A 16,469-nucleotide genomic window follows, 5' to 3' on the forward strand; every position below is an offset into this window, starting at 1 on the left:
GCATTTTCGGGGGCTCCTGCTTATAATCCCAGGTTGCAAATTGATATCATCATCAGTTTGCACACTAAAATGCAGTTACTGTTTTACTTTAACCTTTTTACAGTGCCATTTATCTTGTGAGTCAACGGGTTTCGTTAGACCCCATGTGGCTGGCCAGACCTCCAGGGGCTCAAGAATTCCAAGAGCCACTTACTTTCTTATCTAAAGGGTTACCTGGCTTTCTGTGCTTGCAGGCAGGCATGGAGTCTGAGTAGTGTACAGGCAGGTCAGCAGCAAGGTCAGAAGCCTGCTCTCCTGCTTCTGAAGACTGAACAAGAATTTCTCCATTTCAATTTCCCTAACAGTCTCATACACCAAAGCCTTTGACTGTGTAGATCACAACAAACTGTGGGAAATTCTTCAAGAGATGGGATTATCAGACCACCTTACCTGCCTCCTGAGAAATCTGCATGCAGGTCAAGAAGCAATAGTTATAACCAAACATGGAACAACAGACTGGTTTCAAATTGGGAAAGGAGTACATCAAGGCTGTATATTGTCACCATGCTTATTTAACTTATATGCAAAATGCCAGGCTGGTTGAAGCACAAGCTGGGATCAAGATTGCTGGGAGAAATATCAATAACCTCAGATATGCAGATAACACTACCCTTATGAAAGAAAGTGAAGAGGAACTAAACAGCTTCTTGATGAAGGTGAAAGAGGAGAGTGAAAAAGCTGTCTTAAAACTCAACATTCAAAAAACAAAGATCATGGCATCCAGTTCCATCACTTCATGGCAAATAGATGGGGAAACAATGAAAACAGTGACACGTTTTATTTTCTTGGGCTCCAAAATCACTGCAGATGGTGACTGCAGCCATGAAATTAAAAGATACCTGCTCCTTGGAAGAAAAGCTGTGACCAACCTCAATAGCATATTAAAAAGCAGGCATGCATGTAAGAATTAAAGATTTTAAAATTTAAAAAATAAAAAACTAAAAAAAAATAAAAATAAAATAAAAAAAAAAGCAGGCATACTTTGCTGACAAATGTCTGTATAGTCAAAGCTATGGTTTTTCCAGTAGTCATGTATGGATGTGAGAGTTGGACCATAAAGAAAGCTGAGCACTGAAGAATTGGTGCTTTTGAACTGTGGTGTTGGAGAAGACTCTTGAGAGTCTCTTGGACTGCAAGGTGATCAAACCAGTCAATCCTAAAGGAAATCAATCCTGAATATTCATTGGAAGGACTGATGCTGAAGCTGTAGCTCTAATACTTTGGCCCCCTGATGTAAAGAACTGACTTATTTGAAAAGACCCTGATGCTGGGAAAGATTGAAGGCAGGAGGAGAAGGGGACGATGGAGGATGAGATGATTGAATGGCATCACTGACTTCATGCACAAGAGTTTGAGCAAGTTCCAGGAGTTGGTGATGGACAGGGAAGCCTGGTGTGCTGCAGTCCATGGGGTCACAAAGAGTCAGACACGACTGAGCGACTGAACTGAACAGTTTCATACATTGCTGATGGAAATGAAAATCTACACAGTCACTTTGTAAAACAGTTTGTCAACTTCTTAAAAAGTTAAATATAAATTGCCATATAATTGAGCAATTCCATTTGTTGATTTATACTTTAGATATGTGAAAGTATATGTCCACACCAAAACTTGTAGCAGTATTCATAATAACAAAATGTGGAAACAATTCAAATGTCTATCAACTGTTGAAAGAATAAAGAAAATTTGGTGTATTAGTATAGCAGAATACTATTCAGAAATAAAAGGGAAGGAAATAATGTTACTCGCTGTAAAATGCATGCACCTCAAAAATTTATGTGAAGCTACAAAAGGCTATATATTGTATGATTCCATTTACATGAAATACCTACAAATAGCAAATCTATAGAGACAGAAAACAGATTTGTGGTTTCCTGAGGCTGCGAGTGAGAAAGAAGAGTGATTACAAATTAGCATGAGGGATATTTGAGGTGTTACAGATATACTATAAAACTGGATTATGGTTGTTACCAAACAGAAGTTGGGTCTGCTCACTGTCTGTGTGGCAAAGCTGATCCACTGACACTAGGTTGTGGTGAAGGAAAATGCAGCATTTATTGCAGGGAAAGTGAAAGTGAAGTCACTCAGTCGTGTCCGACTCTTTGTGACCCCATGGACTGTAGCCTATCAGGCTCCTCCATCCATGGGATTCTCCAGGCAGGAATACTGGAGTGGGTTGCCATTTCCTTCTACAGGAGATCTTCCCAACCCAGGGATTGAACCCGGGTCTCCCACATTGTAGGCAGACACTTAACCATCTGAGCCACACAGGGTGTCAAGCAAAAATTTTTACTTGAAAGACCCAAACTCACCAGTGGCTTTCAGGGAAGGGTTTGTAAAGACAGTGTGAAGAAAAGGGTCACAGGGTGTGTGACCAGCTCATCCACAGTTCTTGATTGGTTATTGGTGAAGTAACAGGGTGATATTTTGAAAATCTCAGTCATCAACCTCTGGTTCCAACTGGTTTGGAGTCTTATGTGTTGATGGTCAGCATGCAGTTAACTTTTTCCACCTAGTGAGGAGTTTAGTGTCTACAAAATAGCTCAAGCATGTTGTTTAGGATATTATCTATAAGCATTAAGGAGGAACTAAATGCCCTTGACTTTGTTTTATGGCTAAACTATTACTTTGTTTTGCTTGACTTTTTCTTTGTTTCTACCTTTTCTCACTTCTCTGATTAAATTTGCTCTTTAGAACTTGGAAAGGGCCTAGAAGGCTACAGCTTTTCTACAAACAAGAGTTAGTGGAGTGGTAAGGAGAGGGTTTGTCTCTGGGAAGTTCCTACAGGGGACTGCTTGGTTTCATTGTGACAATTACATAACTCTAAATTTAGTAACAATTATTGAATTTTGCACTTAAATATGGATGAATTTCATAATGTGTAAATTATACCTCAATACAGCACTTTAGAAAAATGGACTGCTCCAATGAGCTAGCCTAGTTCTGAGTTGTTTTGAAATTATTTTCTTCATTCTGTGCCTATATGACCAATATTACATTCAAAACTTGTTAAGAGACAAGAAAAATGTCTCTTTTAAGACATTCAAGATGAACACAGCAGTCCTCAATTTTCAATGTCATGGCTATTCCAGAGAGAAAAGGTCTAAGTTCAGTGCTGTGAATTGTACTGGCTGCTTTCCATGGAGGGAGGCTTGGAGTGAGCTTTGCCCTGGGCTGACACTGTTCCTTGTCACTGATTAACCAGCTTTGTAGGAAGGCTGCTTCACTGACATCCTGTTCCGCCTAGACAGTGATATTTGGCAAAGCTTCGGAGAGCAGAAAAATGTCCACTCGCTATCACCAAGCTGCTAGTGATAGTTACCTGGAACTTCTGAAGGAGGCTACGAAGAGAGATCTGAATCTTTCTGATGAAGATGGCATGACTCCTACACTCCTAGCAGCCTACCATGGGAACTTGGAAGCCCTAGAAATAATCTGCAGCAGAGGGTAAGTTCAACCCAATGGTTTTGACTGGAAACTGTTTATGGGAGGATTTTGCAGATAGGAGCAAGAGGCAGGGAATTAGTGAAAATACTTTGCTCTCATTCTAGTCTGTGTAAAAATTGCCTTTTTAGAGGAAATGAGAAAATTTCCCAGTGATAAATTCTCTTTCCACACTGAGAACTGCACCACGGGGTGGCTGATCCCTTATGAGCCACACACACAGAAGTCCTGAACTCTAAGTCACTGTTATTTCCCTTGAGGGTAAGATATTTGAATTCTGTGGCTTTAAAACTTCTTTCCATGACTTGTAAATGCTTGACTCTTTTAAAAAGATCAGTGATCTACCAGGTTTTAAGACGTCAAGTATAATTGGAACAAATGATGTGTTTTTTGTTTTTTGTTTTTTCATCTGTGCCATTAAAATCCCATAGCCTTAAAAAAAACACTCAATCGAAGTGCAAGCTCTTGGTTCTTAGATGGAATTTCTGGCTTTATAAGCTATAAAAGGGACCTTCAGATTATCTTAATTACCACTCTGGCTGTCAAATACATACATGTACATATACTCTCCCTTCAAATTCTAAAGCAGAAATTAGCTAGCTCTTGCCTTCTACGTGTTGCTGGAGGGGCTAGTCACCATTGACAACTATAACTCCAAGAAGACTAAAGAAAGTAAAAAAGGAAATGTGAGTAAAGGAGGCAAGTGAATTTATACATAATAATATATAATGTATGTATTTATTAATACCTATATCTGCTCTGTCAGCCATTTTGCTAGATCAACGAGAGAAGTATGATTCTTCCCATCTTCAAATATATTTGAGAGAGGAAATGTCATGAATGTGTTATAAAGGGGTAAAGAGAGAACACTAAATAAATAAGACAGGTATCCCAATCTAGGTAGTGAGGGAAGGTTTTCCTGAGCATCTAAACTGGAGTTTGAATGATAAGGAGTTGGCCAGATGAAGGTGGAAGGAAGTGTTTCTCCTGAGGAAGAGCACTGTATTCTAGGCCCTGAAGAGGTCAAGTGTGGCTGGATATGGCTTGAGTGGGGATAGGCCAAGTTGTAAGTGAGCAGGCCAGACACAAGAGTCTTGTAGACTCTTTTAAGGAATTGAACTTTCCCCTAAAGATACGGAAAGGCACTGTGGTGGGTTTGTGCAGAGGAGCCACCTGGTAGCTTTTTGTTTACGAAATTTTCCTCAGGCAGTTGTATAGCAGTTAAAGAAAATGTTCAGGGACTGTTTGGATGGTTGAGATGAGGGGCAAACTGGATAGAAAAGTGGCAGTGGGAACAGAGAGATGTGGATGGAGGGCAGTTTGGATGTAGAATTGGTTATAATTGACTGAACGTTGAGTGGTAGAAGGAAGAGGAGGATCAAGTTTGAGCTTTGACAGGATGTTGGATGTTGGCATCCTTTATTGAAGTGAGAGGCACTTTAAGGAGTTAAAGAACCAAAGGTGGAGAGAGTTCCTGAGTTGAAGACTATAAATGAGGAAGTGAGTGGAGCTGCTGTACTTCATTCCTTTTAACTTCCGTTTTTCTAGACATCACCCTCTACCCAGACCCTTTCAGCCAAACTCTTCCAGATTGTAACACTGTATCATCTTTCCTCTTCTCCCAAACTTTCTTCACCTATTCAAAGTATATCACCTCTGCAGGAAGTATAAGACATCAGTTACAATTTCACAACCAGTGCTGAAAACTCTTTCCCATTTTAAGGTCCAATTTAAATGAGAAGGCCTAGATGTTCTCCTATGCTCTCTCTCTCTCTGTAAGCCTGAAACATTTTCTTATACAAATTGTACTATGGCCTTTACGTATGACAAAACTAACATAAACTAAGCCCCCCAAATTAAACTATATGTATGCACACAGATTGTAAAGAATAAGATATCCTGTTATGTCAAATATATAGTGTGTCTAAAATATATATAGAACCCACAAATATATGCACATATATATTAAAATGTATATATTATATATAAATAATTATGCATGCCTATTTGTACATATACATGAAATAGTATACTAAGTAAACACTTTTTGTGTGGTATGCAGTTTTGTTTTGTTTTGTTTTTTACAACTCAATATATCATAAACATTTTTTCCATGTCAGCATATATTCTTTTACAGTTTAATTTTCAGGAACTTCTTAGTATTCTAGTTAATGAATATAAAATATAAATATATTTCTTAGTCAATCTCTCTTTTGGACAATTAGCTTGTTTCCCATGGTTTAAATCGTGCTGTGATAATTATCCTTGTACGTAAATCTTTGCTCATGTTTTCTTGAGAACAAATACTTCAAAGTGAAATTTCTGGATCAGTTGGCACGTATACCATTTAAAGACTTTTTTGGTGTCTATTGACAAATTACTCTTTAGAAAGTGAGCACCCATTTCTGTCAAAATTGTAGGTTTGAAATGATATATCAATGCACAATATATTAATGTTCTTTGGTTACTGGCAGGGTTGAAAATTTTTTTATATTTTGAAGTCATTGTATTTCCACTTTTGTGAGCTAAGTATTTATAACCTTGTCCTACTTATATATTGGAGTCTTCAACATTTCTCATTGATTTTTTAAAGTTAGAATATCAGCCTTTGTCATTGTATTTCCAAATATTTTCACAAATCATAATTCATATTTTTGACATCAGATATTTAATATCAGTGAAAATATAAATTTAAATATATATTTATGTACTTAAGTCTATCAATTTGACTATGTAATTCCAACTTTGAGGTCATGCCTATATATTGACACATATTTTCTTTAGTACTTTAGTTTTTTTTAATTTTAAATAGCTCATATTTTATTTCTTTGATTTAAGATTTGAGAGTGTGATCTAACTATGTCTTCTCCAAGTGGCTAGTCATTTGTCCCTAAGCATTTTGTATATATAATCTACTTTTTATGTATTTATTTGGCATGGTAATTTCTCTCAATATAATGTCAAAATCCAGTCCATTGCTTGGTATTTATTAAAAACTGATTATGAGCATCAACATTCTAACCCTGGTTAGTCCTTCCTTCTAAACTCTTGTCTTCTGGATCAGTATTAATACATCCCAGATTTTTTTCCTTCACTCCAGAATCATTTAAGATCTGTTAAGTTGGCCTGGTATAAACTTATAAAAATGTCTTATATAAAAAGGTTTTCACAGGTCACCACCCATTTTGATCACTGCATGTGTGTGCTGTTCACTCAGTTGTGTCTGACTTTTTGCAACCCCATAGGCTGTAACCCACCAGGCTCCTGTGTCCATAGAATTCTCCAGGCAAGAATACTGGAGTGAGTTGCCATTTCCTTCTCCAGGGGATCTTCCCAACTCAGGGATCAAAACTGGGTCTCCTGCATTGCAGGCAGATTTTGATCATAGCCAATCTTTAAGCACTTGTGTGAGAACAAAATGCCCATTACATTTAAGGGGGCTAAAAGGTAAAACCAATCAAAAATGGAATTTAGATGTTAATCAGTTATTGAGGTCTACTGCAATCTGATGATTTTAGTGTCTTTCTGTCTCTACCTGATTGAATTATGGATCATGTGGCAAGCAATAATATCCAAACTCTGGCTTTGTTAAAAACTGTTTTTCTTCCTTTTTTACTTTTAAAGATGGAAAGCAATAATTACATGTTTTACATTGGGAAGATGGCCTCAGTTATACAGAATTTAATTTTGCTTTTAAAACATGCATGGGTTTTTTAAAGTTTCATTTTCTAAAGTGAAAATAATTTTTTTCCTCTCTGATTCTCAAAGGAATACAAACTTCTTGTAACATTTCACATCGTATTGGAAAATATACTTAATAAAGCAAAAATCACATGAATTCTCAGTCATTAACATTTGGGTATATATTCCTTCAGATGTTTCCCTTTAAGAACATACACTTAAATATACCTCTGTTCAGCCCTTAAAAAGGCAATCACACACACACACACACAAAGGCAATCACAGTATACAAACTCTTCTGGATTATATTTCTAATTACTTAATAATACAGTATTGACCATCTGCAGTTAAAAGGAGAGATCCATGACATTATTTTCAGTGGCTATATGGTATCCTACTTTATAGTTTCATTACAATTATTTAATCATTTATTTGTTCATGACATTTAATTTGAACCCAGTTTTTGTATAAGATGGAATGAGCATCCTTGATGACCCATGTTTGCACAAGTGTCTGATATTTCCTCAGGATCAGTTCTTTAAAGCAGAATTGTTGATTCAAAGGAGCACTATGTTTTACAGTCTTTTGGCACATACTATGCCAGGAAATTTGAACCATTCTATGCTTCCTCCAGTATTCATTTCCTCACACTCCTGACAAAACTGAGTATTATTATTCTTTTTATTTGTTGCCTATCTGATAGGCAAACAGATGGTGGTGTATTACCACCATCTATTTATTACATTTATTTATAAATGTAATAAATTGCATTTATTTGATTATTAATGAGTCTAAATATTCCTTCTTATGTAGAAAAACATTTTTTGAAAAAGTGATTTTTTTTTCTGAGAACAACTCCAGAAAAAATCAAATCAACTTCAAAAGGAGAAATTGAAATGGAACAGATGCTCAGAGTAATTTAATAAAAGAAAATTGCCTATTTTGCAACAATAATAAAAATCCAGGTTTAAAAATTATTTCCAAAGTGTACTAATCTACCAAAAAGCAAGGGCAAAATATGATTACTTAAAATCTTTTCATTGAGTTTCTCTTTGGGGAAAAAAAGGGATAGAAAAAAAATCAAATAAAAATTTTATGAATTTAGACCACAGAAACAATATGACATCAATATCAGATTCAGATCAACAAATGAGGGGGATGAGTTTTTGAATATCTGGACAGGGATGTGTAATGGTTCTATCAAAAAATGTGAAGGACACTGATTGAAAGACAGAGTTAAGAAGAACCCCCAAATTGTCAATAGAAAAAATTTTAATGTAAGTAGTACATTAATTTGGAAAGTTGTCTGTAAATAGAATTTCTGCAAGTGGAAGTAGCTTAAATGTTCCAGGGCAACTCATGAATCAGCTTACTGACAGGTTCATCTTTAAATTTGGAATTTTGTGTTTCTTAAGAGAGGAACAATCTTTAAGGGTCACCTCAGGTTTTCTTCATGTTCTTCCCATTTTTGAAGGATCATTTAAGTTCCCTTGGGTGGGGAAAATTCCACTGTTTTATGACCTGAAGCATGTGGATTTAATTCAACCTCTTTATACTTGTCACATCCTCACCCAAACTCACTCCTCTCAATAATTTCTTTTTTAACTTACCCAATCTAATATCAGGCAAATTTAACCCATATATTTGCAGTAATGTCTTAGATGTTTTACAACCTCTCTTTGAAGTCTTTTGAATGTGGTATTTGATTAAAATAAATGAAAAGTGAAATTCCATCTTTGAGGGTACTGTGCTTCCCTAAGATATACAACTATTTTAAGATTGAAAAAGGCCTCTTGATCCAAGACAACTAATCAGGCAGACTGACCAGACTCCTTTTGAAAAGGGTTGTGCAATAGAACCGTGTTATTTAATACTTGCTTTCCTTAGATTCAGTTTCATTTTCTTTCCTTCCTCTTTGAACTTATTTCCCTTCCTCTGTCTCTGGCCACACTGAGTATATTTCTGGTGTCCCAAATATGCGCCAACTGTCACCTTATGGCTGGCTCTAGCCCACAAGCATGTTTAATTTGGACCTCACTCAAAAGCCAGTCGTCAACTGTGCAGCATGCTTATGGCTGGTCTAGCCCCAGAAAGATGTTTAATTTGCTGTAATTAAAGATTTTAAATTTAAAAAAAAAAATAAAAATCAAAAAGCTTCACCTGAAATTCTAGATTTCTGGTTTCGTTTGGAAAATGGAAGCTCTGGCAATATTGTGTCTGCTTTTATTCAGGATAGCAATTAGCCTGTTCTTTTTAGATGGAGCTTGAACTTAACTATGACTTCGTTGAAAACAAAACAAAAACAAAAAAAAACGTGGCCCCATTAAGTTAGTTACATCACATCTTGGCTTCTTTAGGTTGTTTCTGAGACATCTGCTAGGAGATATGGAAGATACCATACACAGGACAAAACATACGGCTTTTGCCCTCTGAGACATATTATCTAAACAGGGCAGGGTGTACTTGACAAATCAAGATTATAAGTGTTGAAAGGCCAGAAGAGTTATTGTAGTGTTGCAGGAATCTACCAGAATGGGTACAAGAAAAAAATATATGAAATTAAATGTTTTGAGTTTAGAGTCAAAGGAAATGATAACAGGTAAAATTTATTTAGTATTCATTATGTACCAAGCACTTTTCTAATGCTTTATGTATGTTGACTTTATCCATATTATAGTTCAATGAGTAGGTAATATTATCCTCAATTTATAGATGAGGACAATGAGTCCTAGAAAAACTGAACTTGGGGCCTCATTGTAGATAAAATGTAAAGCTGAGGTGAGTTAACATAAGACCATATTGTGTTGGAGACCATTAGACATGCAGGCAGGCCTGATCCAAAGTGTACTGCAGTGAAATGGCAGGCAAATCAACTGAGTGCTTGGTCTTATTTACCCTTCTGAGAGTTGTTCTTTTTCTTTTTTAAGAGAAAGATTGTGATTGGTGGTAGTGGTGGTGGGGGCAGTGAATGTGTAAGTGCTTTGTAATGAACAAGCATGAAGAAACCAAAGTTTCCCATGGAAGAATTATAATACAAATCTGATTCACTAAATTACAGGACACTGGTTGGGTCACCTTAACTAGTGCAGGTCTTAACCTGCAGTGAACTTAACCTGGGGATCTTGTTAAACTTCAGATTCTGATTCAGGAAGTCTGGGATGAGGTCCAAGATTCTGCATTTCCAACAAATTTGAAGGTGATGTTACTGCTGCTGGTCTATGGACCAAACTTTAACTAGCAAGGAACAGAAGGACACAGTGTATTAACATGCCAGTTGCAAGGGCATGGACCTTTTCTCCTGTTTCACCTGCTGCTTGCCAGGAATGTTAAACACCTTCTCAGACTCTCTCTCCTGCCATCCCATGGGGCTAGCCTGGCCAAAGGTTGCAGAGATCCTGATTTTGGAGTCTGGACTAGGGCAAAGGAAGGTGCCCTTTAGTACTTGTATTATCAGAGTTCTCAACAGTGGCTTGGGGTCAGAGCCATAGTTAACAGTAAGTTATTACTTTTCATTTATGCTTGTTTGTAACTTAAGGCCTCACAGGAGAAGGGCAAGGGGTGGTGATTTAGCCTGGGGCAGGATTCTAGTAGACATTCATTCCACAAATCTTCTTTACCTACCATGTACCCTTAATGCTATCTAATATTGCCCCCAATTCTACCTTAAACCATTGTAGTGTTAGTCACTCAGTCATGTACGATTCTGCAACCCCATGGACTATAGCCCACCAGGCTCCTCTATCCATGGAATTCTCCAGGCAAGAATACTGGAGTGGGTAGCCATTCCCTTCTCCAGGGGATCTTCCCAACCCAAGGATCAAATCAGGGTCTCCTGCATATAGGCAGGTTCTTTTACATCTGAGCCATTAGGGATGCCCAAACCATTCATTATTACATGAAAGTAAAGTGAAGAATCAATAGACGCTTTGTACAAATATTAGTTATATTAGACACTGCTTCCTGCCCAACATCCATTCCTCTTTTCTTTCTTGCTGTTGGAAAACCAGTTTTGTTGTTATTTATTTCCTTACCTATGACTCAGAGGAGGGTAACAGTTGTATGCTGGAACTGTAACTGAGCAAGTGGGTTTGTTGCCCGCTGTGCAATGGAAAGACCAAGGCAATGGTCTTTGCAGAGAGAAAAGGTTTTGTTGAAGGGTGGAAAATGAGACAAGAGGCACTATTTTAGATTCATCTCCTTGACTGGCTTTTGAATGGGGTATTTACTGAGGAAGTAAGGAAAAAGAGGAGGAGGCTGCTTAGAAACAAATGATGGAAAGTAAGTTTAAGTTTCAATGTAAGTTTCAAGAGTGAAGGCTGGACAGTCCTTCATGCCTCTTCATGGGTTACATGTGCAGTTTTAGAGGTGAAAGGGTCCAGTACGTAACATGTAATGGGTTTTCAGTCTGTGATATCCAGAGTGCGCTATCAGTCATTCAGGTCCCTTGGGGCGTCTGTGTGATGCTCATGCTCAGTTGGAAGGGCTTTCTGCAAGTTGTTTCCACATCTGTGGTTTCCCTGGTACTCTGTGAAACAGGTTTGGTGTTCTTGATGCTATCATTTTTGTTTCTATCTTGTTTCTACCTTATGAACCTTGATCCTTTAAGGTACAGGATATGGTTTCAGAACCAGCTCTATCTAACAAGCTCAGGAGAGATGATTGCTAAGTTTTTAGGAAGTCTGAATCAGATAAACAAAAATAAAATTATATAAACTTAAATTTAATAAATTATATTAAAAAGGTAATACTCAAAACTTATTCCTTTCTAACTATTTTACCACATTTTACTATTATCTTTGCTCTTAAGATTGCATACATCTATTAAATATCTATGTGGTGGGAATAATTTATAATCAATAGCCACTATGCCTCTCTTCCAAATTCTGCGTCCAGTAATGTCATATTAGTGCTTAAAATGTGTTGTGGTGTATTTACCACCACATGCTATATAAATCAGTGTTTGATTCTTTTCCCTTAATGAGATGGTTGTTAACATTTACCAGCATAGCATGGGGTAATCCTATCTAGGGGAAACATCTAATTGATCTTAGATAAATAAGGTAGCTCTACTTTCTTTCTCCTAGGTATGTGATCTGATTCTGGCCAATAAGATATGAAAGTTACTCATTTGGGGAGTTTCTTAGAAAGCTTTTTTGCTTCGAAAAATGAGATACAGGGTAGATATGGATTGTTTCTGGCCACGTGATGCCTCAATGTGACATACCTGGGCTTTCGAAGTTATCTTGTAACAATGTCAAGGCAAGATTAGCTCGCATTTAGTTCTTTATTTTTTTATTTCTTAGACCTCATCTTCAGAGAGAAAATTAGTATGTATTGTTTATATTTTCTCTTCTAGAGGGGATCCTAATAGATGTGACATCTGGGGAAATACTCCTTTACATTATGCAGCCTCCAATGGTCATGCCCACTGCGTCTCATTCCTGATCAACTTTGGTGCCAACATCTTTGCTCTGGACAATGACTTACAGTCTCCACTGGATGCTGCTGCCAGCAGAGAGCAGAATGAATGTGTTGCTCTTCTGGATAAGGCTGCCACTGCCCAGAACATCATGAACCCCAAGAAAGTCACCAGGCAGAAGGAGCAGGCTCAGAAGAATGTCAAGAAGCAGATCAAAGAGTGTGAGAGGCTCCAGGAGAAGCACCAAAATAAGATGGCCCGCACATACAGCAAGGAGGAATCTGGGACTCTTTCTTCTGCCAAGGGAACTTTCACTAGGTCACTGCTTTCAAATGCTTCTGCTTCTAACACATTTGGGTCACTGTCTAAGGGTATTAAAGATACCCTCAAGCTTAAGTTCAAGAAGAACAAAGATACAGCAGAGCAGTTAGGGAATGAGAGCAGAAGTGGACAGAAGAATGTGATGGAAGTGTTCAGAGAGGATGAGGAAGATGAATTCTCAGGGGACTTCATAGAGAAGCTCCAGTTGTCTGCAAAGGGGGACAGCTGTATGCAACACGAATCCATTCTCAACCGTCCAGGTCTAGGAAATGTTGTTTTTGGAAGGAATAGAATATTCAGCCCTGAAGACATCTCAGACAGCAGGAGAGAGCTGGGGCTTACAATGCCCAGTGAATTGTTTCAGAGACAAGGAGAAGCTGAGGCTGATGAAGAGGGAGAGGAAAACAACCATGAAGGTGATCTGCCCTGGGATGAGGATGAAGTGGAATGGGAGGAAGACGTGGTTGATGCTACTGCCCTGGAAGTGTTCTTGCAGTCCCACTACTTGGAAGAATTCCTTCCTATTTTCATGAGAGAGCAAATTGATCTGGAAGCTCTGCTGCTTTGCTCTGATGAGGACCTTCAGAGCATACACATGCAGCTGGGTCCCAGGAAGAAAGTTCTTAATGCCATAAATAGAAGGAAGCGGGCGCTACAACAGCCTGGGCAGCTGGTTGACACCAACCTCTGATGGAGGGTTGGGTCAATGGGGTGAGTCTGTAGAGGTGGGGGTGATGCTGCGGCCCCCTGGAGATATTCCAGGCAATACCTACTCTATACCCAATACCAGACTACTGGATTTCTAGGGTTTTGGAGGTGTCCACCTAAGAGAGAAGCCCAAATTCTACTCTGAGAAATACTCTGTACCTAAATTCATATAAACCACTCAAGGAGGTAAGAAATGGGAATAAGGAAATGACATTTCTCTTCAATTATCTTTTTGATATTTTTGAATATAGAAAGGATTGAATGGATGACAGAGAATAGAAAAGACTTTATTTCCTAACTCTGAACTTAAAATTATAGTCTCCTATCACTCTAGCTGCTGCCTAATTTCTGATCCTTAGCTCCATGACTTTACCTGTTGATGGAAACTAAAATTCCTCCATTGGCCTGTGGCTTGATGCCTAACTTGAATGTGTCTAACCCCAATCAGTAGATGTTTACATGTTTACAAGTAATAGAAATGGGTCTGTAACATTCCTACTTGGGAACAGAGAGAATGTCAGGTAGAGAGAGAGATGAAATAGAATGTACGGTACCTGTATGGACGAAATTTTGTCCTTCCAAAATTTATATGCTTAATTTCTGATCTTGAGTCTAGGGATTCTAACTCCAGTCATCCTGTGAAGAGGTAGACACACTGGTGATGTGCTTGCATTGCTATGTGAAGAGAAAGAGTAGGCCATGTGAAGATAAAGCAAGAAGGCAGTTATCTGAAAGCCACAAAAGGAAGCCTCAAGAGAAACCAAACTTTTTAACTCTTTTACCTTGGACTTCCAGCCTCCAGAGCTCTAAGAAAATAAAGTTTTGTTGTTTAAGCCACCCAGTCTGTGATATTTTGTTACAGCAGTCTTAGCAGAATAAGATTATCCTTAAGACAAGAGAGACAGGGAGTGGAAAATAAAAATACAGAAAAGAAGATTAGATGATTTTTAGATGGTTAGATGATTTTTTCCTAAGCCTAACTGCCTCCTGAAACTTAAAAAGGAAAAAGAAATCTAGGTTCTTTGTTGGGAAAATTCAATTGTAAAAGTTGAATTTTTGTATGGTTATTATATATATATATCTTATTTACTGTTGTCTATCACCATTTCTGCACATCTGAATACATGTAGGTTCTACAATATAAACTGTCAACACTAACACTGCTGCTGTTATTTGAATGGTAATCTCAAATTCAAGATGAAACCCTACTTGAATAGTTAAGCTTCACTGGATTTTTATAGCCAGACATGCATTAAATGGAATTTACCACTGATTACGTGTATAACATAGATATAGCTTCAGCATGCTTCCTTATTCACAGCTGTTTGTGTTACTTTAAGAGGAACCATGGAGGACACAAATGCTTAAATCTGATGAACAACTGGTACATTCTTCTTCAATCAATGGACTGAAAGTTGTCACTGAATAAATATTTTACACTACGGGATTACTATGTTTACAAATATCACATTGCATTGTTCTGGAATAAACTGCAATTGTACATGAAATAATGTACATGAAAGCAATTTTAGAAGGCATTCAAAAAAAAGTAGTAGTGTCTGAGTCCTTCTCTATTAGTATTTCATTATTGTAGAGGCCAGGATCCTCTCTCCAAGTAGACGCCAGAATCTACCCGATGAGACACTGTTAAGATATAAGAGAAATATAAACCACTAGGAGAGTTCTACTGTTAGCAAAAAAAAAGGATGCTTTACAGCAGTGCTTTGTATATCACTGTTAGAGGTTAAAAATAATATAGAAAGCTTGATGATGTATTATAGCAAATGAGAGGTGGCATGGGGGTGGTACAAGGAATTTTGAGCTGGAAACCAGCTTTGGTACTTGGAAGACAGAATAAGAAATAGAAAAAGTACTCTTGGGGAAAATGAGAAAAGATAGGCCAGCAAAAATGTTACTGGAATTCAGCATTATAGGATTTAGTCTGCTTCATGGGATTTGATTGTTTCTAATTGAAATTTTTCCATGTTGCCCTACTGGAGAGGTAACAATTTGCTCAGAAATATGGGAAGCGGATGTTTGCCCAGCAGGACTGGAAGCTCTCACCAGGAAAATTCCATTGGAGTTTACATGAATTCTGTGATGAGAAAAGGGATATGAATTTGAAGAACATGTAGATTTTAAAACCTCACATAAAACTTCAATTAAATTGCTGAATAAAAAAAAGAAAGGTGCAAACATAATCCTTTTATATAATAACAGTTACTAACATAAAACAGTGAGGCTAACATGGGTTGTTAGGTATTTTTTCCCCCCAAATGGTTGCATTATATTTTTATTAAAGTATTCCAGCTTATAGACTCCGTAGGTTCATCTACCTTTCTGAGTAACTCCTGTTCCACTTAAAGGGTAAATTCTACATCAGTGATTATTGCAAAATTGGTTTAAAGTGTAAGAACCAAACAGAATTACTTTGGCTCTTATATATGAGGGCTTCGCTGGTGGCTCAGACAGTAAAGAATCTGCCTGCAATGCAGGAGACCTGAGTTCAATCCTTGTGCTGGGAAGATTGCCTGGAGAAGGGAATGGCAACCTACTCCAATATTCTTGCCTAGGAAACCCCATGAACAGAGGAGCCTGGTGGGCCACTGACCATGGGGTTGCAAAGAGTTGGACATGACTTAGTCACTAAACAAAACCAACAACTTAACATATGAAGGCACAAAGGAGGCAAATTAAAGAGTTCTAGCTCCTGGGAATTCTCCTCTGCCCACTTCCCTAGCAGAGAAGCTAGGTTCTGCTCTACTACAATGTAAAGTCCTTTAGGACAGGAAATTTTCTCTGTCTTATATTCACTGATATTCACCAAGTGCCAATGCATCACAGAGCAGATAATCAA

General features: G+C 37.7%; 1 protein-coding gene across 1 annotated transcript; it reads left to right on the forward strand.

The window, feature by feature from the left end:
* Positions 1–3,288: 3,288 nt before the first annotated feature.
* ANKS4B (ankyrin repeat and sterile alpha motif domain containing 4B) lies at positions 3,289–14,449 on the forward strand. Its single transcript, XM_027961563.2, has 2 exons — positions 3,289–3,486; positions 12,521–14,449. Exons 1-2 carry the CDS (start codon positions 3,323–3,325, stop codon positions 13,593–13,595), a joined length of 1,239 nt encoding a protein of 412 aa, XP_027817364.2. The 5' UTR covers positions 3,289–3,322; the 3' UTR covers positions 13,596–14,449.
* Positions 14,450–16,469: the final 2,020 nt, after the last annotated feature.

Source organism: Ovis aries, chromosome 24, assembly GCF_016772045.2.
Source record: "Ovis aries strain OAR_USU_Benz2616 breed Rambouillet chromosome 24, ARS-UI_Ramb_v3.0, whole genome shotgun sequence".
NCBI classification, from domain to species: Eukaryota; Metazoa; Chordata; class Mammalia; order Artiodactyla; family Bovidae; genus Ovis; species Ovis aries.

Bases quoted from the DNA above. Each gene is read 5' to 3' on its own strand.
- ANKS4B (XM_027961563.2), top strand. From the start codon at position 3,323: ATGTCCACTCGCTATCACCAAGCTGCTAGTGATAGTTACCTGGAACTT. The intron at 3,487-12,520 runs GTAAGTTCAACC...TTTCTCTTCTAG, and splicing joins GAAATAATCTGCAGCAGAGG to AGGGGATCCTAATAGATGTG.